The 21,704-nt window shown below is 39.2% G+C and overlaps 2 protein-coding genes and 1 long non-coding RNA gene across 6 annotated transcripts in view; all 3 read left to right on the forward strand.

The window, feature by feature from the left end:
* Positions 1 to 832, forward strand: part of sned1 (sushi, nidogen and EGF-like domains 1) — a 32,228-nt gene extending 31,396 nt beyond the window's left edge. For both annotated transcript variants that reach the window (XM_040040114.1, XM_040040115.1), the window contains 2 exons: positions 34 to 61; positions 170 to 832. In XM_040040114.1, the coding sequence (XP_039896048.1) occupies positions 34 to 59 (26 nt within the window). In that variant the 3' untranslated portion in view covers positions 60 to 61; positions 170 to 832. The remainder of the gene's footprint in view (positions 1 to 33; positions 62 to 169) is intronic.
* Positions 833 to 3,684: 2,852 nt separating this feature from the next.
* ryk (receptor like tyrosine kinase) overlaps positions 3,685 to 21,704 on the forward strand; it is a 49,506-nt gene continuing 31,486 nt past the window's right edge. For 2 of the 3 annotated variants that reach the window (XM_040040181.1, XM_040040182.1), the window contains exon 1: positions 3,686 to 4,369. In XM_040040181.1, the coding sequence (XP_039896115.1) occupies positions 4,156 to 4,369 (214 nt within the window). In that variant the 5' untranslated portion in view covers positions 3,686 to 4,155. Of the gene's footprint in view, positions 4,370 to 21,704 lie in introns of all 3 variants that reach the window. The other variant, XM_040040183.1, reaches the window with a different exon arrangement.
* LOC120738754 lies at positions 4,376 to 11,251 on the forward strand. The gene is made up of 2 exons (XR_005697049.1): positions 4,376 to 6,548; positions 6,580 to 11,251. It is a non-coding gene; the product is annotated as an uncharacterized LOC120738754 (long non-coding RNA).

The following is a 21,704-nucleotide window of genomic DNA, read 5'->3' on the forward strand; positions in this document are numbered from 1 at the left end:
CTGTTCACATACTAACTTTAACTGTCTTAACAGCCAGAAGAACAAACACACAACAATAAAGGTTTGTGATTTTTTTCAGCCCTTTTTATGAACTGCTACTGTAGAGGATCACAAGATTTTCAGCACTTACCCTCAAAATGAGACTTTTCTTTTCTCTCTCTCTCTCTAGAGCACTTGGAGCCTGATGAAAGGACTGTCATCACTGTCATGTGAAAAACCTCCTTACTTCAATTTTGGTGTTTATAATCTACTTGAAGTAACTGATTATGGTCATTTTTTGTGCTGAAAAACCCTGTCAGAGCCCACTGTAACATTTCACAAACAAACCATCAACCATCTGAATATGAGGCTGCATCCCGAGAGTTGCCTTTGTAGCTCGCGGTAGCACGATCAGTCAGATGAAAAACGTCCCGCATCACGTATCATTTGCAGTGTTTGCTGACTGAGTTTCATACAACCACATATGGTATGCAAATATGAATCCTAGGCAGTCAACTGCACTGCATCAGAGACCTTATATACCTCATTTCAACGTTCAATGCTGACACATTCGGAGAGGTTTACGTTTGTGATTCAGCTGCAGGTTTGTCCCTCAGGGAAGTAAAAGCAGAGTCTTTTCCTTACATCAGTCCCATCATCTCCTTACAAAGACAGCAGGAAATGTGTACTTTCACCCTTAAACTGATCTCATCCTCTGACAATGATGCACAGCGTTTTCTGTGTAGAATATGTTCCTCTGTGTCTCAGCAGGCGTCGCTGCTCACTAATCTGTAAATAGTGTTTATAGGCCATTTTGTAGGTGAATATTTTAATAATAAAAATGTTAAAATGATTCCTGGTGTGTGTGTGTTGCAGTTCTTGCCAAGTGTTTTATTAACAGATTAAAGGAGAGCGGTTGTATTTTTAGCTCCATTATACTGTTTTTGGAATCTATTACATTAGCTTAGCACAATTTAGCATTAGTTCATGGCTCACAATAATCCTTATCTCAAACTGGGTCTTGGTGCAGTGCCTCAGTTCGCCCTCTGTCTGAAACAAGCTGGTTTGGCTCATGTCTTTTAATGTGTTGCCCCTCATAAATGGTTTGAATAGCAAGTAAGTGGAGTTGTGTGCCACAGATGACCATATTAGGGACATCCTGTTTCACTGATAGGCATCATGCAAAGCCAGAGTAGGAAAAAATGTCCATAGGCTATGTGCAAAAGATAGATGTGACCACCTTGGCATCTATATTTTGAAGACTCAGATTTTTAGGCATGACTATCATATTTAGAGATTGCTAAGCTATCAGCTAACACTGACAACTTAGTTTATTAGTACTTTTGTGTGGTGCTAATAAAGTGGCATTTATAAATTGTATAGTGGCTCACAGAAATGGAGATATTTTCTGATTAATGCCAAACCAACATCCAAATAAATATCGTGGAATTTCACTCTTTAAACACAGACCGCTTGGATGGTGTGCACTTTACAGCAAGCCAGATGAATGCATTAAAACTGCTACAAAATACACCAACAGCTCAAACACGGTTAAGTGCTACAGACTACAGTTTAATGACACTGCTTGGTAAAGGTGAAGCCTAAGAGACCGACCAGTAATTATCCACTTGTTATAAAGGAGGAAATTAACTACAGAGCTCAAAATCTTTACCAGGCTGTAAAAGTATTGTTTATATAGCTGAAATTGGCTATTTTAACATGAGAATCTGCGGAAACTGACTCACTTTTGGAGCCAGCCTTTAAGAATCTGAACAACTGCAGTTTTTGGTTCACTAACTCTGCAATCTGAAGCTTGAGTTTTGGGCTCCCAACCTCACTCCCTGGCTACTTTTAATATGAGCATCCACCTGTGTTACAGTATAAGTTTGACAGAAAATAAGGAAAAGCAGAATAGGCTCATTTTAAGAAGAGAAAACACCCATAACTTTGTTTACTCTGTTAATGGAGACATTTTTAAAAAAAAAGTTTACTACTGAACGTCACTGCTCTTCTCTTTGTTCCTGTGAGTGTCTGGTTTATTGAGTTACTGAAGCATGCAAAAGTGGGCGGAGATGCAAAATTAAAGACTCCAAATCCAAACTTTAGCTTTAATCATTAAATTAGGCCAATTTGGGACATACTTCATGAAAGAAAACAGAGCATGGGCATGCCTTGGGTTTTGTTAATCAATCACCCCAGTCAGAAAGGAGACTGCTCTATCAGAACATCACCACATAACAAAAGCTTCCTCGCTGCTGTAATTTGTCTGCCTAACGCCCTGTAGTCATGAGTCTCTAGCTCTGCCAAAGTGACTCTTCTAAGCCTCAGGCTATATACAGACAGGGGTCAAATTAAAGGCAAATGTAAACTAAATAAAGAAGAAAAAAAAGATGACGAAGGGCCACTGATCGATGAGAAAATAATATGAATCATATTTACCAGAATTCAAACCAGCTGGAGGCAGATGAAATATTAATTTGCCATATTAGACCCACTTGTTTACTGCCTTAAAGAAAAGCCTCACACCAGAGCCACTGGGGTATTGTTTATATTACAGTGGAACAGCTGATAAGGACACTGCAGTGAGTGTCACAACAACTGGATGTTCTCAAGTAAAGGACATGCCCTCCATGCCAAAAGTCCAAAGCTGAACAGACAGTGAAGCAAGAAATTTCAAAGAAAGCTTCCACTTAAAACGGAGAAGCTGTGCCATCCAGATCCTTTAAGGATTTTGAAAAACTTCTTGACGACCTTAAGTTGTTTCATCAGTATATCTATGAACTGTTATACAGAACATGTAAACAACAAAGTTGCTTCTCCCTTTCACATCTGCTGGACTCAGAGACCAGTGTTGCTAATCTAGGAAACCTTGTTTCAGTGAAAATGAGCTATCTTGTGTTGGGTTATATGACTGGAAAGAGGTGTTGTTGGTGCTCTGATAATGTTTAATCATAATCATTGATCTCATGAGATCAAATATGTGAATTTCTTTGTGAACTTAAACCTAAAAGATAATGTCATTCCTTTATTAAACAATTATTTTTTTCAGTTTTTCTCCTAAATATATCCGTTTTTAATATTTTTGTTCCTTTTTTCTTTTATTTCCCTTTTATTTCCTAGTAGATTTATTTTTAAACTGCCATTTTTTAATAAAAGAATTTAAAATTTGTCTTGTAAATATTTCCCTCACAATTTATTTAATTTTTAAAAAATAAATATGTCTGGGGGGGTTTTAATCACACGATTTGAACTTTTTCCTTTTCAGTTTGACTTTTCATAAATATTACATTTTGTCTCATAAAATTTCCATTTTTCTTATAAATTTAAATAATTTATATCAATCTGGAACCTTTTGCCATACATTTTTTTTAGCTTTTGTCATTATAGCTTTTTCTTATGCGTTTTTTGTAATTTGCAATCCTTTTCTTTTAAATTTAACTGTTTTTTTTTTGTAAATTTCCAACCTAAATCACCGACCCAACAAAAAATAACCTTTTTTTAAAGTCTAATATGCCATCTAGATAAAGTCGGTCTTTTTTCCACTTTATGCATTCTTTATATCTTTATTTGAGACATGCGTATCTTTTAATATAGAAATTATAATAATATAAATAAATAAATGACATTAACTTGTTGTTTCCTTATTGTCCGCTGGCTGTAATATTTCCGACGGCACGTGAAGGCAGCAGAAGCCAGAGCGCTGCGCGCCCCCGTTGCCCCCCTTCCTGCCCGGAGTGAAAACTGAGAGGAAAAAGCGTCGGGAGCAGAGACCATGGAGGGGGAAAGCTGGATGTATTAGCTAGTTTGCTGCTTAGGGCACTTTTTACTCTTCTTTCGCTTCTACCCACAGAAATCAAAGCGTCTCAATGTGGAGATATCCGGTGTGTATTTTACGTTGCTCGTAAATCTCCTGAACAGTCAAACAATCAACTGCGAGTCGGACCGCGGACGGTTAGCACAGCCTGACTGAAAGTTAGCCCGCTCCGGCTAACTTAGCCCGCTCCAGCTACCACGAAAGGAAAAAAAAAAAACACCTAAAAACACGATAGTGAGTAAGAGTGTCGGGGCTTGAAGTAACTCGTAATGTTGCCTCCCGGGATTAATTTCAGATACGGATGAGAAAGAAATTCTCTGGGAACAGCGAGAACAACAGCGAGCCAGACAGCCACCGTCGTTATGCTGGGGTTGATCCGCGGCTCCGGCAGCCCGTCCGAGTCCCGAGTGTGGCCGCACTCGGTGCTCTGGAGGCTGGGGGGCTTCTTCTTCCTGCTGCTGCTGGAAGGGGCCGGCTGCCTGGCCAGCCCGGGCAGCCCCGTAGGCGTCAACAACAACAACAACAACCCCGGAGTCAACATCTACATGAGTGTGGAGGAGGTGAAGAAGCTCCTGGGTAAGGAGGCCTGCATAGTAATCCAGCTGTGTTCAAACTTTGCAATCTGTCCACTTGTCTGTCCACTTCATGTGTTTGTGTGCCCCTCACATCTGTAAATTTAGCTTTAAAACTTGGACGAACTCCACCGAACTGTTACAGCTAATTGTGCAGGTACATTATATCAATGATTTACAGCTGTGATATTTTTCTATTTTTTTCTAGTGTTTCCTCTGTATTTGTAAAAGTAAAAAAAATTCTCATAAATTCTTACTTTTTATCTGGCAAATTTGTGAGTTTTCTCTTCTAATTGTGTTAGTTTTTCATAAAATAATATTTGTTCTTGAAAAATTGCCCCCTTTCCCGTATATTTCACTGTTTTTGTCTTTTGAAATTGCCCTTTTAATCCTAAATTTGCCAGTTTTTGTCCATTTGATTCGTCAATTAGTTTGTGTTTCAGTTTTTCTAGTGAATTTTTTTTTGTTTTTAAATTTTTGGGGGTTTTTTTTCCCCAAAAAAATTCTCTCGTGAATCAGACGTTTTCTTTTACTTTTCTCCTTTTTTTTTTTTAATGTCGTATTTTTGCACATTTGTCTAATGAATTTATCCGTTTATCTAGGAAATATAGGAGTTTAAAAATATTTTAAGTTTATCACTTATGTTCTTGTAAATTGGCAAGTTTTGTCTTAATTTAAGACTTTCTTTTAAAGATTTTTTTGTCTAATTATTTTGTTCTATTTGGTAAATTTGCAAGTTATTTCTTGAATATTTATTTAAATTGTCCTCGTGAATTTATTAGTTGACTGCCAGTGTCACTGATGAGGCATCAGTACTGTACATGTGCGGGTCAAAGTAACCTTTACATGTTTCTGATATGTTGTGATATAATTGGTCGTCGTTTTTGTTGTTGTGGTTGGCCAGTTTATAAGGTTGTGTCTCATGATTGTTATGATGTTGCTGATTAGGATTAAATGTACAGTGGCATTAGAACATCAGCAGAATAATCGGAAGTGCTGGTTGTCATCTCATGACTGCGCTGCTGTTGGTGCAAGCCATCAGTGTTATGTTGGTCTAACACTGTCTGAATGTTTAAAATCTTAGTGACAAGGTGAAGCCAGCCTGTGAATCGGTCCTAAGTTGTTAATGGAGGGTTTGCTTTAGAAGTGTTGAACGTGCACTTTGAAACCAGCCATTTACCATGTGCACAGGCTAATGAAGGGGTAGAAGTGTTTGTATGTAATGTCCCTGTGGAGGGAGTAATCTCGTGTTGCAGCTCCTGCTAACTGACGTCTTCCTTTCGATAAACGAGTCATCTTATAGTGGCATCAGCAGAATTATGTTGTTTCTGTTGGGGAATCTTTTGGGAAGTACCTCCAGCTGCATCCAGCTTTTTTAACAGGACCGTGTGCTGGTAAACCTCCCTGTGTATGGGCCTAATTTATAGCAGGGACTTTTGGGATGTGGTGTTAAATCATTTGTTTGAGAATGACCGGCACTGTTGTTTGATTAGTTATTGAACAAGTGTTTTTTTTTTGTGAGGTTACGTGGATTTACCGCATCACCAGGGATTAGCAGATTTAAAAACAAAAAAAATGACAATACCCTTGAGATATTTAAGGAAGTTAAATAGGATTTGATGGGGAAAATACCCATTTAGTTTTCTTTTTCCATAGTTTTTGAGCCCTTAAGTCTTCAAGTACAGGAGATAGTCACATGAAGTCGTCAGGGCTGTTCTTCTACATCACTATGTGAATGTCTCCTGTACTTTGAATCTACAGGGGCTCCGAAAGGGTGAAGTAGTAATGTAAATTTAAAAAAAAAACTTGTAATTTTTAACCTTGATGTACTTGGAGGCTTTGTAACACATGAATTCAAATATTCACTAGAAAAAGTTGCATTTTCTGCAAAAATGCAGTGTGAATGCCTTGTAGTGTAATCTGAAAACAGCAGAAGAAGGAGAACCTGTTGAAAAAACACTGTGTAGAAGCTGAACTCTTTGCTGAAAATGGCTCTATTTGAAAGGGTACACTAAGCAGTGTTAAGAAAGCAGATTACATGCAAGCAGGCTGCTGCTCATTCCACTGAGCCAAACCAGTTCTGGTCTCAAGCAGAAGAAGCTAAATTGTGCTGAAAATAGGTGAAAAATGCTGAATGTACAGCAAAAAACAGCCAAAGAACCTGAAAATTGTCCTGAAAAGAGGTGAAAAAGCTGAAAATTGTGCTAAAAAGAGGTGAATCAGCAGAACCCGGCCTGTCTGCTCTAAGAACGGTTGCTCCATCTCACTGAGCTAAAACATGGCTCAGCTCAGCAAGCTAAACTGGTGATCACACTGATAATGTTGTCCCATTCAGCAAAATGGGCCAAAAAATTGCATAAAAAGCTTAATATCTGAAAAAGTATAGAAGTTATGAGCACCAAAAGATACAGCACGCTTCAGCAGAAAGAGCAGAACAGTTTAAAGTTTGAAAATCGGCTGAAAACTGGGGGACTAGTTAACCAGCAAAGGTCAGAGCAACTAGAATAATAATAACTAGAAAAAGTTGCATTTCCTGCGAAAATGCAGTGTGAATGCCTCATATTGGAATCTTCTGAAAACAACTGAAAAAGCAGAATTATCTGCTGAAAAGAGGTGTGGAAGCGGAAGTGCTTGCTGAAGATGGCTGTATGTGAAAGGGTACACTGAAGAGTGTCAAGAAAGCAGAGCGGAGGCAAGCGGGAAGATGTGTGGAAACCGTCACACGTAGGATTCGAACCTTTGCCAGCGGGTTGAGGCATTCACACATTAATATCATGATAAAAGTTTCTGTGTGTAAATTTAATATCCTAAACTTAATGTCCAAAAGATATTTGCTGATTTTGAGGGGTCAGGTAGGGACTTTTTCCAGATTTAATTTTATATGAAGTGACTGTGCCGTGTATAATTGCAGGAAATGTAACGAGAATTTCCTAAATTTTCAAAGAAAGGACTGTAGTCTCCCTGCCAAAATTATGCCCCCACCATTTCCCAAATTGAGCCCTTGTGTCCTCATGCCACATGCATTCAGTATTTCATTGCCTGCAGCCTTGACTAGTTAACTGCCCCGGCACCAATGTACCACCCTTTGTGCTTTCTCTCTCCTCTCTGACTGGTGTTGGATCGTTGGCTGACTCTGTCCCTTTGGGTTCCCCTTGTTCTCCATCACGTTACAGTTAATCTTCTGCTGCCAGACCAGGGCCTCTCTTGCGGTTTGCCTGAAACCTCATCTGGTTGTACGGCGAAATCTCTTAATGTTTGACAACTATGTCTGCGGCGCTAAAAGTATGTGTGGACAGAATCTTCCATGATGCAGCAGTAACTCCAGGAATTAAACTTGCTTGAGAGTTGAGTTGCCCAGTGTCAGCATCGTAATGTAGACAGCCTGCCGGAGAGTCTGACTGCAGTTTACTTTTGGTTTTAATCAGGTCTCTGTATTTTGTAAGATGTCAAACACATTTATGAAAGCAGATTTATAACATGCATCTACAAAAAAATGTAATTTCATAGATCATAGTGGGGATAATTCAGTTTCTGCAGTTTTTTAAGACTTCGAATAATTCTATCGGGCATTGTCAGCGCTAAGTTGCACTCCTTAAGGTAGCACTATCCACCTACCCATAATGCACATTTTGGGGAGTTTCTTTCCTACTTCCAAGCATGATGTTGGGCTTTACCAGCAGGAGAGTCTCATCCATATTTACTAATGAGTTGTTTAGCATTCTGACCAAAAGTTGCTGCATATCAGCCAAAAAGCTAAAGATTTATCAGTCATAACATAATCTCCTCTTTTTACTTTTCAGCTGTGTCATCATGAGGAAAGCCAGTGACTATGCTGTGTCTAAATGTGACATAGTAAAAGTGCAGGTTAATGTGTCTTCAGTAGGTTAGTTTGACTCTGAACTGACATTGAAACATAAGTCACAAACCAGTTGATGAGCAACTGTCATTTTATGCAAGGTACAGTAATTTCATGTGTTTTATTATTCATTGCTGAATCAGTGCTGTCCCCTTATTCACTATAAGAATGCTTTGAGAGCAAGCTGTTGCATAAATAAGACTATCTACAACAATCAGGTTGAGTGGAAACAATGCAGCTTTTACATTTTAGTTAAGACCATATGGAAACACCTTTGAAACCCCCAAAGTGGGGGTATTCAGAAGTGCACTTTACCAGCCTTGTGTGCAGGAACATGTCCGTGACTTCAGCTAGAGGGGGCTTTAATCTCCTAAAATAGTTTTCACTACCACAACAGGAAAAGCTTGTATTTAATATAAAGTAAAGCTCTGAACCTGAGGTATGTGCTTGGCCATGTAATTAATGTGTTATTCACACAGCCACTCTGTGTACAGTTACACTGTTAACTGGCCTGTGAGTCAACACATAAGACCCTTTTCTTGGGAATCTTTGGGACAGATCAGAGTAGGAAAAGCAGGTGTAAGCAATGAAATTGGCTGGCCTGTTTTTCAGCATTGCTGCAGGTTGTTGCATTATTTCAACAAACCGCAGAGGGCAACTCATTAAGTTTCAGGAACACTTTGAGTTGTATAGAAATCTATGGGAAAATAGACTCTTGCTTCATGACATCAGTAAACACATTCCTGGTAAGTTTATTGCCTAATTGGCTAGCTTCAAGTCTTGCTTGTGGGAAGGCTGCTTGGTATTTGTGGCCATTGAACCAAGCAAACTGTTGGCAAAGGGAACAGAATTTAGAATTTTTTTTGGGACACCCTGCATTTAACATCACTTAGGCAGGTAAATGATCAAGGATGTAGTTGTGTCATCTGCATAACAGCTGACACAAGTTATCAACATTCAACTTCACACTCTACTTCTGAATATGTTTCTATTGCAAGTCTGTCTTAGTCGCAAATGTAGGTGACACATTTGCATTTACATTACGAGATTGTTGCGGTACAGAGCCATGTATTAAATGAAGCTTCAAAGCAAAGAATTTGTGTCAGATTTTTATCACTGAATTATTCAACGTACTCAATGAATCATTGCTGCCCTAAAGTTGACCTTGAAGGGCTTGGCTAACGTAAACCAAATTTTAATGTTATGTTAACATGACCCCAGTCTACACCCCCAACAAAGTATTATCAGAATTTATTCAAAGTTTTTCGAGCTATCAGCAGCAAACACTACCAAAATCATTAACTTTTTGGTAAAGGTAATAAAAGTGGACCAAATGTAGAGCCTTGAGGAACACCGCAATTAAAAATGGAGAGCAGAGGAGCGTGGATTATATATAACCACAGAAAAGTTTCCATTAGAGAGGCGAAGGTGGAGAGTAGAGCTCAGCATTGTAGATTGTGTAGGAGAATAGAGTGTTTGACTATGTCAGAGGCAGCATTGAAAAAGCATTGAGAAGTTGTTGTTATAATAATAAAATGTAATATAACCATTTAATGTAGTGTTGGAGTGGTGTGTGCGCTCATAGCTGATGGACTGTCTGTTTTATTCTGATAACTCTACCAAACAGTCTGACTCTCAGGGGGCTGGTAAAGAACCGGAAAACTCTCTGCATGGATGACAGACGAGCAGCATCCCTGATTGATTTTGCATATGATAAATGAGTAGAGAACTGTCTGCCTCAAGAATCCACATGCATTCCTACCCTCAGCTCCCATATCAGCTCTTTCTCCAGGCCCACATCCTTGGTCTGAATTGTGTTGCAGCTGTGCAGGTCAGATTAAATTACTGAAGCAGTGCTCGAGCCCCAGGATCAGTTTAAAAGACAAGCCAACTCTCTTTACAAAACATTACACTCCTCCTGATATGAAGGAGCGCAATGACGTTCCATGAAGGTTGAACCCATAGTTTGTTAATCACATCTGTATGAAATTACATTTAAGTAGGGAAAGAGTTGGGTCAGTTAAGTAACAGCAGATCTTATTCAGAGGAAGAGGAAAGAGGGGAGTGTCTGTTAATCAAGTTATTCTGTTGTCCATAAAACATCAAAAACCGAAACAGGCCATCACTTTCTTACATCAAATGTAAGGATGGGATTCCATTTGGAATTCTAAGCTAAACGTTTATACTTTAAAGCAAAACTTTACTGCTAAAACTTTAACTCACCACCACTTACCAAATGTGAATGTTTACTATAACAGCCTGTTAGATCTTCCGTTTTAGAGGCTTTTCAGAAACCTCTTAAAACCACCGTGACCGTTATTGTTCGTTTGGTTTTCACACAGACGCTGCATCACATTGGCCACCTTGGACTGCATTCATGCGGCCTGTGACCCGAGCTGTGACACTGGTTTTACAGGCCTCAATGGCTTTCTTTGTGTCTTTCTCTCTTTCCTGTGATTCCATCCGTGTGATTATTTAAAACATGAAGCAAAAATAAGTTTTCTGTACATTCATTTACTGTCACATATAATAACAACCTCACTGAGCCTATTTTTCCAGGATATGATCCCCAGTGGGTTAAATCTGTAACACACAGAAGATTTTTCTTGGTGGAAAAGCTGCATACAAGATCCTTGTTGTCTAATCTTTGCTCTGTATTAGTGCAATGCTTTTCCAGAGCTCTACAAGCCAAGCAAAACCTTTGCTTCCTCAGACCCCAGCTAAAAAATAGAATTGTGCAGACAAAACAAGCCGTTTTCCTATTAAAATTGTTTTGAAATACTTCTTATACTTTTGGGGTAAAATGAAATATGGGTGAAATGCGCGTGCGCAGTGCCTTTGTTTTCATACGCACATGGCGGAAAAAGCATGGTGGCGACGGAGAATGAGAAGGGTGAAAGCGGATTGTTGAATGAAACGGATGAACCAGAATTGGTTTGTAAAAATAGTGCAACTTCACTGGTGTGGAACTTGTTTGACTTTCGTCCATCAGATAACACCAAAGCACAATTTTTGGTCGAGCATGCAAGCGGGCCATTCTTATTACTGTGTTTTTCGGAAAAATAAGGCACACTTAAAATCAATCCTTTGATTTTCAGAAAAATTGACAGTGCCCCTCATATCCCGGTGTGCCTTATGTATGAATTCTGGTTGTGCTTACTGACCTCAAACCGATTTCATGTGGTACCCTGCTCAAAAATCTGTCAAAAATGTTTGAGTACGACTTTGCTAAGCTACGAAGCCGCACCGCTTGATGGATTGTCGGAGCATTACGGCTACCGTAGTCAGGAGCCTCGCGGAGTGATACGTACTGTGCTTCAACATAATATTATCGTATTGTGTGTGTATAACCTCTTTTTAAGTTTTGTGGATATTATACATGGTTATGCTCAGGATATGTCGGCCAATTTCCACTGGAAATGCCTTTTGGTTAAACTGTCAGCAAGGAATTTGCATTTGCACTGTTAAAGTTTTATATAACTTTAATGCACATAAAAAAAAACAGCTGCTTGTTTAAGTGAAAATACATTGATGGGGTTTTTTTGCACTAATAAAGTTGTGGAGTTTTGTCTTGCATCAGTTATATCGTTATCGCATATTTTCAAATATATATTGTGATAAATATTTTTGGCCATATTGTTTAATGCATCTAAATTTGTTGAGAGACTGAGTCAGTTTCATAAAGGAAATCCAACAGAAAGCATCATAGTGCTACCAGAATAGTTTTATTATTAATAATAGATTGCATTTATGTAGTGCTTTTCGAGACCCTCAACGCACTTTACAATTCCACTATTCATTCACTCTCACATTCACACACTGGTGGAGGCAGCTACAGTTGTAGCCACTGACTGACAGAAGCGAGGCTTGCACCATCAGCCCCTCTGGCCAACACCAGTAGGCGGTAGGTGAAGTGTCTTCTTGCCTAAGGACACAACGACCAAGACGGAGCAGGGGATCGAACCAGTTACAAGATGAGCTTCCCAACCCCCTGAACCACAGTCGTCCTTAAAGGGCCCTTAATAACTACTACTGATAACTACAATATAAATATATCTAATGAAAAAAATAACTTTTTTAAGACAAATAAGTGAAATAATGTTTGACATTCTAAGACGTATGAATTATGTTTATTATTGAAACATGTGATATCATAGTTTGGCTGCTCGATAACGCAAGGCAAGGATTTACAACTACATCGTGTATTACATGACTGTATTATTTTGGACATGTTGAATTACTGCTTTGCTGGTAGGTTCACTCTCTGCTGTAGCATGTACAGCACATACACGCACAGCATAAACATCTTAAGGATTAAAAAATCTCAATAAGAGATGTCTATGATAGGCTGATCAGGCAAGTCTGTGTTATCCTTACTTAGTGTTCAATGCTATATATTTTACTTGATAACTTCTTTATTTGTCAGCTTTATCGCTGGTGGGAGGAGCTGAAAAAATGCTTTTCTTCACATTTAAGCTTGTTGATCAGATGGTTTGAAGGACTGTCACTGGGTTTTTACCTCTGAAGGATTTGATTATGATCACAGTAATGAGTGCCGTTGTTGTCAACTCTGGAAACCCATTTTCTGTTTTAGGGTGCTGTGCCACCACTGCATTGTTTGCTATGTGTCATAGAGATGCAGTCAGTAAGCGTCAAATAGTCTGAACAGTACGTTATGATGAACTGAGGTGCTGTTCAAGGCCCAGTTTAAGATGAGGATTATTTTGGACTGCGAGTCAAGCAAAGCTACTCTAGTAAAGCTCGAGGAAAAAAAGATGGAGTGAAGATAAATTCAGAAAGACAAATGGAAAGAGAAAGATGCTAACGCCAGAGACGCAGAGGATGAACTGTCAATCATATCAAGGAATATTTTCAAATGTGACTCATTCAAAGATACTCTTAGACTACAAGAATCTAAGAGCAGCTGAGAGACGAATAATTTTATTTTAGTAGTCTAACATTAAACATATAAAGCTGGAAATGAGCATAATAGGTTTCCTTCAAAGCATATAGATCCTTTCCTTTGCACGACGTTGTTCCTTCCAAGGGGAAAAATTCTAGCTGTGTAGTCATGTTTTTCAGTCTCGCAGTCAGGCGAGTAGGTCAGAGTTGAGTGTAAATCCTCCAAAAATGACAAATAAAGCCAGATCTTTTTCAACATGCAAGCTAAGGAGTAAAACTCTACGTCCAGGTCGGGTAACAGGCTTTCCTCCCCTCCTCCAAAGACCTGAAAGACAAAGCCCGGGCTTTGAAAAAGAGCCTGTGAACAGTGAGGAGTGATTGGCAGCAGTATTCATTTCCTTCATGCCACTCTCCAAGGATCCCGTAGCTGAATAGAGGAGCCCCTGCCTTCACATCTTTTGTCTGAAAATCTCTGCACTCAGAAGAAGTTCTGCAAGGCGTCAACACGTTTTAGAAGATGGTTGCCCTCCTGTTGAAATCGGAAATATACTGTCATGTTTTCTTTCAGTATTGTAGGGTTATTTAATTTGACTTGAGAAATGTTAGGAGCAGGAGAAGCTTAAATCAGATGGAGCCTTTTCATCTTTGTGCTGTCATAAAATAGGTGATATGCTGTGTTAGGGGAATGCACCTCCCTACATCTGACCTCGTGCTCACAACCCAGCCTTTCAAAGGCTGCTGTACAGTCGTGACCAAAAGTTTTGCCAGTGGCCTCACTGCTAAAACTAAAGTTTTATTTATTTGCCAATAAGTTTTTCGATATGTGTGAAATCCTTGTGATTGTTGTTCAATAAATCACAGAAACGTGTAAAAACAAACTTTGTGCCACTGCCAAAACCTTTGGCCACAACTGCACACACAAAGCCAAATATAGATGAGTAGGTGTGAGATGAGAGGCCTCTTAAATGACCCTTTATTCAGGATGAAATGAAACGGCTGATCATTTTCTCAGTGAACTGGTTGATATTTGTTGAGTAAACGAATGAGTCCCTTTTGAGCAAAAAGTAACTATGAATGAGGAGCCTTTTAATAGGACAGTCTTCCCCAGATTCCTCTCCCTGCCTTCATTCGCGTCTGCCCTCGGGCTGCTCCAAGGAAGAAAAGAAAGAAACTGATGTGCAGCCTCTTTGAAGTGAGTGAAAGAAAGCCACAAAGATGGTGACTTAATGCGAGTTTTTCTTCTGGCTTTAAGGAACCCTGAAGTTCATCTAGTGCTGTTGTTTGCAGGCCATCTGTAAAAGCTCAGCAGTGCTCTTCGTTCGGGAAGTTCGGTCATGCTAAATTCACATCATTAAGGGGGATTCAGTTTTTTATTCCTAAATTTGGATGCTAAAACTCCTTTTTAGTTACTGGATGTAAAGAAACTTCTAAAAGTGGTTTTCTGCAGAGAAAAGCGACTAAAATGTTTCCAGGGAAAGAGATGATGATGTGTTTTCAAGAAAGAAGATTGATCCCAGTTTAGTTCAGTTTTAACACACGTTTACAGAAAATATGCAAAAGTAAGGGTAAAGTAATGTTTCCGTGAGTGTGAACAAAATAATCAGAAGAGAAAAAAATAAAACTAAATTAAAGAAAAAGTTTTAATGTATTCATTTTGACTTTTTCCTTTCTTATAAATCAAGCCCATAAATCAAATCCCGTTACAGCAATGCACTGTAAGAGCTGAGATGACTAACATCTTCGAGGAGGAAGTAAAAACCACAAGGTTCATGTATTTTGAACCAATGGAATGATCATCAGTTGAATTCAGCTGCTTCTGTCTCTGGATCAGCAGTTTGGTGTCTGTTTCAGCTTTCTTTCACTGCATGATGTGCACGTCTCCTGAGGCACGAGACCGCTGTCGCCTGGTGTTCCTTTTTTTGCCCCCAGCAGGCATCACACAGTGGATGCAGACCACCAGGGACAAGCAGTTACTAGAAAAAATGAAAAGATGCCCAGTGTGGAGGTCTTTGGTTGCTCTGACGTTTGTCTTGGTTTTCAGTAATCTGACCCATAAACAGGACTGACTTGACAGCGCTGTTGTAAAGTCTCATCCTGCCCTTCTGCTTGATCTGCATATATTTCCGGATAGAGTGTAGCCTGCAGAAAAAGCTGTTTTTAATTTTATCAGGGGGTTAAAGACCCTTGATTTTTTTATTTTTTTACTTTACAGTGACATAGAGACCCTGATTTAACAACTAGAAAATTGCGAGCTTCCTAGCTACTTCACAGGCCTAACAAATGTGTCACTCGCACAGCCCAGGAACTGGACTTGGCTTCATTTTCCTGTTCTTGTATTTTCCATAGTACGTATGTGCTCCTAGCATTATCTTTCCAGTCATCTCCTGAGACTGTAAACGACTCTGTCCCAGCCTGGCCTACAAATGATGCACTTAAGCTCCCCACCCCTCAGACCCCTGTACCGCAGCTCTTTTATGGGACAAACTGGATAGAACGAACTTGATTGCCTGTTGAATCTAACTGTGAGCTAGATGGCATGTCAGGTGACTGCCCGTGGAGAATTGGTAGCTCAGCGCCTCATATTAGAGCCAATGTTATCAAAGCAAAAAAGCTGGTTATTTGTTTGTTTGATCCAAGCTAAAATTAAACCCTGCCCTACATTACAATTATATACGTCTTTTTCAGATAGAAAATAATTTAATAATCTCTTTTTTGGGGGTGGGGGACTTTGGCTGTAATGGCGCCAATGGAATTTTACATATTAAAACACTACAAGAAAGCTGTCATTTAGAACTCTTCTTTTAATGATTTAAAATATGTGCATGATGCTATAATGTGGAGTCATGATTATCCGGTTCTTTTAATATTTGTTCTTGCATACTATCTGTCATTCAGTTGGAGGGGATTTCTAGACTTAGTCTTATTTTAGATGTTACTGCAACAGGCTTCCTGTACCTGCAGCAAAATACCTTATTCAGACATTATTACCAGTGGAATAGATTTGAAGATTTTGCAGTTGCTTATTGCAACTTCTGGGATATATGCTGCTTTAACTTCAACCTCAACTCAGCTAGTTTTACCTTATTTCCAGTCACACTTGAAAATCAGGCCTTTTCGGTGAGTAGCTCCACTGCGGCTCTGATGTCTTTACCCCCCGCCTCCTTCCTCTGTCTGTGGATTTGTTTAGAGTTTCCAGTTGATAGGGTTTCACGTGTGCCCTCATTTTCTCCTTCTTTGGCTTGTGTGGCCACTATCTTTCCAGAGAGAAGCTGTAAGGAGTGTTTATCTCCTGAGCACTCAGGGATGGAGGCTTTGGGAGGTACAAGAGGGTCTTTGTTATATCTGCCCTGGACTTTGCCACCTGGCCACTACCACCTTTTGTTCTCCTTTTTCAAAGTCTGCAATGTGATCCACAGCTCGCAGAGGAGTGTTGACTTAAAATGTAGTGACACTCTGCTAAGCTGAATTTCATATTACTGGCTTATTGCTTTGTTTTATAACTGTGTAGATACTGTGCTGTGTATGAAATGAAATGAAATGGTTTCACTTTTGATATGAAGGTTTCAAAAATCTTTCTTTCAGCACATTATTCATTATTATGGGGTATTTTATTATTTGTTCCCCCCTTTGTCATTAGTTACCCTGTTCCAGTGGGAAAGCTCCCTACTACAGTAGCTTTGCATGAAACAAAGTTGCTTTGCATGATTCACAGTTCATAATTACATTAGGAAATATTCCAAAAGACTCTTGAAACAAAAACATTGAGGGGAGGTCCAATTTATTGACTCCATTTAGTAGATGTGAGATGTAGCAAACACTGACTGGCTACAGACTCGTTTTTGAAAACGTTACTCAAGTGGACATTAGAGGAACTGAAGTTTTTGGCACTTCAGTTATTCAGGTCTGAACCACTAAGAAAAATGTAGGAAGAGGGATGAGAGTGAGTAAGCCCCTCTCCTCTGTCATGGTTAGAATCAGGGTTGTTTCCTTGTGCTCTTAAGGAAAGTCCTCATATTGTGGTGAACAGCAGAGGACTGATTGTACTGAGCTGCTCTGAGGTGTAGTGTGTCAGTGTGGTGCTGTGTGGTTTTATACATAATCTCATGTGGCTTTTATAGGGATTTGAACATATGTATGTTCTTTCTTTTTACATTACTAGTGTCAGACTAGGACGGCGTCCTCAAATGTTCACCAAATCTTTATTCTGAACAGCTTCTTCATGCTATTCATTTTTGTGGTGCATCTCGTTTCTCCTAGATATATAAATCATGCGTACTGTATGTTTGGTTTTTTTTTTTTTGTTTTGTTTTTTTACTGACTCAGAATGGACCTTTGTTACATGGCATCCGTCAGAACTTCATTAGTGTGGTCAGAAAGATCATTCCATACTATTCACTAAGATGAGATATACTTGAGATCTATCCCAGAAGTTGGGAAATTCCTGTTATAGCAGGCAAAACATTAAAGACTACATATAGAAAACTATATACCAGCTTAAACAGAGTAGAGAAATGGCTAAGTACTTTTTTTCCAGTTAACTTGAAGAAATAAGTACAAAAATCAAGTACGAAAGAAAAGCATTTAGAAACTTGAGTATTATACAAGCCTAAAATTAAAATACAAATACAATAAAATTATATATAAAACACTGATTAAGTGTTTCTGTGACTTACTAAAGTAGCATATTTGGATCCTTTTCTTTCCTTTCAAGCTATGCTGTGTTTAATCAAATTCACGGTATTATTGAGGACCAGGAATATGAAGCCTCAGCTCTAAACGTCTGGGATGAGGACTAACTGAAGAACTGGACATCTATGCTAGTTATACACTTATTCAGGCAACCTCTTATCCCGTCTTTCTAAATAAATGACCACACTGAGCTGCACCAATCACGGCCACGTGTGGTGCACAATGAGGCAAACGTTATTTTTCATTAATTATATTTGGCTTAATTTGTAGTTAACCACCACAAACCTCCGTAAATCATTATTATGTATAATTAATTTAAATATTCTCCTCCCAAACTTTGCACTCTGAAAGGGAAACTCCTACAAATAAGGCCAGCTCCTAAAATTACAGTGTCTGTACAAATTATTAATAATATGGCTCCTCGGTAAATCCTGACAGTAGTTCTTCAATGCCAGCTGGCCCTAGTGTTGGTGAATCTGGCCTCAGTAGATTCACTGACTGATCATTGGCGAGGCACATGTGTATGTTGGGAGCATTGCTGGTAATTCTTACCCTCCGTCCTTTTGCGAGCCAAGTGACTGAAAGTGAATGTATGGTTTTATGTCACCGATCCACCATGCTACTATCAGGGCTTAGCAAAGAAGCTTTTGTACAAACACTTCAGCTTTGAAAAGCACTTTAAATGATTTGAGCTGAAGCCTTATTCTTGTTATTACTATAACTTTATTATCTTCGGCTAAACTAGTTTTGAATCCATTTTTCCACAGAGCAGGGGCTGTGGATTATTTCCACGGTGTCTTACAGTGAAGTGGAGGGAATCTCTAGGATGGAAGGAATGTTAGGAAGGAAAGCAACCAGAAAGAGCAAGCGATTACAACGATCAGCTCTCTGAAAGCAGTGTAATGGTTGAATTACCGAGACATGATTTAAGGGATCTAAACTTTAAAAGAATTTCCATACAATAATACTTCATAATAATATGTTTGTACTTGTTTCTTTGTTACTCAGACACTGGTTACCTCACGGATCTCTGCAAGTTGGGTCATGCACTGCTTTCGTGTCGTTTACTTTGCCGCTGTGCCAGTATATTGGTAGTAATTTCATGCATGAAATTTTTTTAATGAATTCTTCAGATACTTCCATACGAACAGACAAAACACCCACTGTATTAAATCATCTGCTGTTAGGAGCACTGTTAAGTTTATTGACCGGGGCACTGCATTAATTGTGCATCCTAGTCATATGATTATGCAAAAATTAATGTAAGGCTGCAAAAAATAATTCTAGTTTTATATTGCTCAAGTGCTTGGCCTGATAACTGTGGGTTTCTTTATGGATGGGATAAGAAATGTGGCATCGGTGGTGAAATGCTGACGACAAATTGCTTAAATGCTGCAGTGAAACAGAAAAATTGTGCGGGAAATGCCAACAACACGCTCTCAAGTGTCATGCTGGAGAAGTCTGAGTTAGCATCAGAGCTAGTGGCATCTCTAGTTGTTTGATGTGCAAGGCACACCACTAATCAAAAAGGAGTCCTTTTTACAGACACATCTCCTGGTAATACTGTTTTTCATTCCAGAGAGCTGAGTATTTAAGTCAGGGATTAAAGTGCAGTGCATGGTTCAACTTCCTCCACCTCAGGAACCACTTATTCCCCATCCTCAGTCTGTGTACACTTACAGGCTGCTGCTGCTGCCACCGCCTCCGATTCCTGTTTTGATATTCTGGCTTTTTGGGTGGAAAGTGCTGTGAGAAACTTGAGCCACTCTCGTCCTCTTGGAGCCTTTATGCCTGGCTGCATAATTTAATTGGTATAAGAGATGTGTGTGGCCTCATGTTGAGACAAGGGGGGCACACAAAGTTGAGCACGAGTAAGGTAATTATTCCTGTTGAGAGGTGCCAAAAGTACAGACATTCTGTACTCAAGTAAAAGTACAGTTACTAGTGTTTAAAAATACTCCAGTAAAAGTTGAAAAGTTGAACTTCTTTACTCAAGTAAAGGTGAAAAAGTACAAAAGTAGTTCCTCAAAGAACATTTCTACCACCTATTTTTATGCAAAGCTAACTAAACCTTGTCCCACATTAATGTAATAATGAAATTATATTAGTAGATAGGAATACAAACTTTATGCTAGTCTGATTTTCAATTCTAATAAAGGTACTAAGCTTGAATCAGGTAAGTAGAACATGAGCAGAGGAAAAAAAAGGAAAATAAAAAATAGCTCTATTTTCTCTTGCCTACATTGTAGAAGTTGTCTTTGCCTCTAAACAGGTGGGGGGACCCTAAAATCACCTGTAGTGGCTCAGAGTGGGAAAAGAATCACAACTTACAATAATTTCTGTTGAGAGCTGCAGTAGATTTTCTTAGTGTACAGGCTGTGGTAAGGTGACCTGCTGCTCTTTGTGGGTGTACACAATTGACTTCAACCAGATGTGAGCAGATGTTTCATGAGTTGTCCTGGCTGATTTCCATCCTCTACACTGACAGTATGTTTATGCTGGGGGTCTTTTTCTAGATGGTACAAGGTTCTTACAAGAGTGGATTTCAGTGAATGAATCTCAGCATCACCAGCTTAACTTCAGATTCAGCTCTGCTATTCTTAATGTACCTAACTCTGACCATGAAACCACGGACACTGTGCACACAATGTTCTTTAGTTTAAATCCATCACAGTACAGCAAACTAACCTGTTTGCCCTAAAAAAAAAATCAGTCCCTTTATGCTTGCTAGTCTTCTGTAGGGCTAGCTACGTGCTGAAGTACTGAGATAGCAACTTATGGACACCTGCAGTCGTTCCGGTGTTGTGTCAAAAAACAACACTGGCCCACTCTAACCTCTGAGTATGACACACGCTTGTGCCTGTTTGATCTCGTTTTAGTCGACATTTCCTGGTGATTAATACACAAAAAGGAGTGCCTTTCATGTGTTATTGTTTAGGCTCAAGTCTGCTTGATGTTGGTGGCCTGCAGTGATGAAATAACTCCCTTCAGTTCCGACAAACCAAAAGTAACAAGCCTGTTTTAAGAATGTAAGAAGTAGAAAGTACAGAAAAAAAAGTAGTGTGTAAAAGTAAAAAGTTGTCAGACAAATAAACTCAAGTACAGATACCTGAAAATTCTACAGTAATCGAGTATTTCTGCTTTGTTTCTTCCCACCGCTGTTCCTGTTTGGGCTGTGTGCTCGAATCAGCATGCAGTTCTGAAGCTGCTGGAAAAGCAGAAAACTGATTTCTGATTGTGAGGTGGTGCCGATCCAGGTGCAAACTTGGGTCCTGATATGATCAATCAGATCAAAGTTTCAGCCTGTCCCCTCAGAATCAGTTCTTTTTTTAAAACCCAACTTTAATTTAAGGAAGTTATGCATGCATTTTACTTTGAAGTTATGAAAATTTAAAATTACAAGCTAGTCGAGACAAAAAACATTTACTGTGAACATTCCCTAGTCTGCCTTTCAGCACACCCCTTTTCTTTCCATGCAAGTCAAATCCCCCTTTTTTTGATTTAATCATCCAAAGTCTTAGTTTCTGAATTTTACCTTTTCACATGCTAAAAATGTGATCAACAGAAAAAGAGAGAGCAGCTGTCTTGTTCTTTGGACTCGTTAGAAACTTTACGTAACCCTCGTCGCCTCTGTTTTTAATTGAGCCGGTGTAAGAATGCCCTATGACGGGTGCTCTGAGACACCCAGGGGTACTGTGGGAGCCTGGGTGCATTCTTCACTTCTCTTTAAACTAGATATTCACAGACTGATAGACCCTTCTCTGCCAGACAGACTCTTTCAAGGAGTGATAGCACTGCCTTGGGCACTGGTTGGGGGATTTCACCAGCATACATTACACTTTTTGATGGAGTAAAAAAAGAAAAAGAAAAAAAGCTTCTTTAAAGGCTTGAA

Source organism: Simochromis diagramma, unplaced genomic scaffold, assembly GCF_900408965.1.
Source record: "Simochromis diagramma unplaced genomic scaffold, fSimDia1.1 OVJJ01000026.1, whole genome shotgun sequence".
Lineage (NCBI taxonomy): Eukaryota > Metazoa > Chordata > Actinopteri > Cichliformes > Cichlidae > Simochromis > Simochromis diagramma.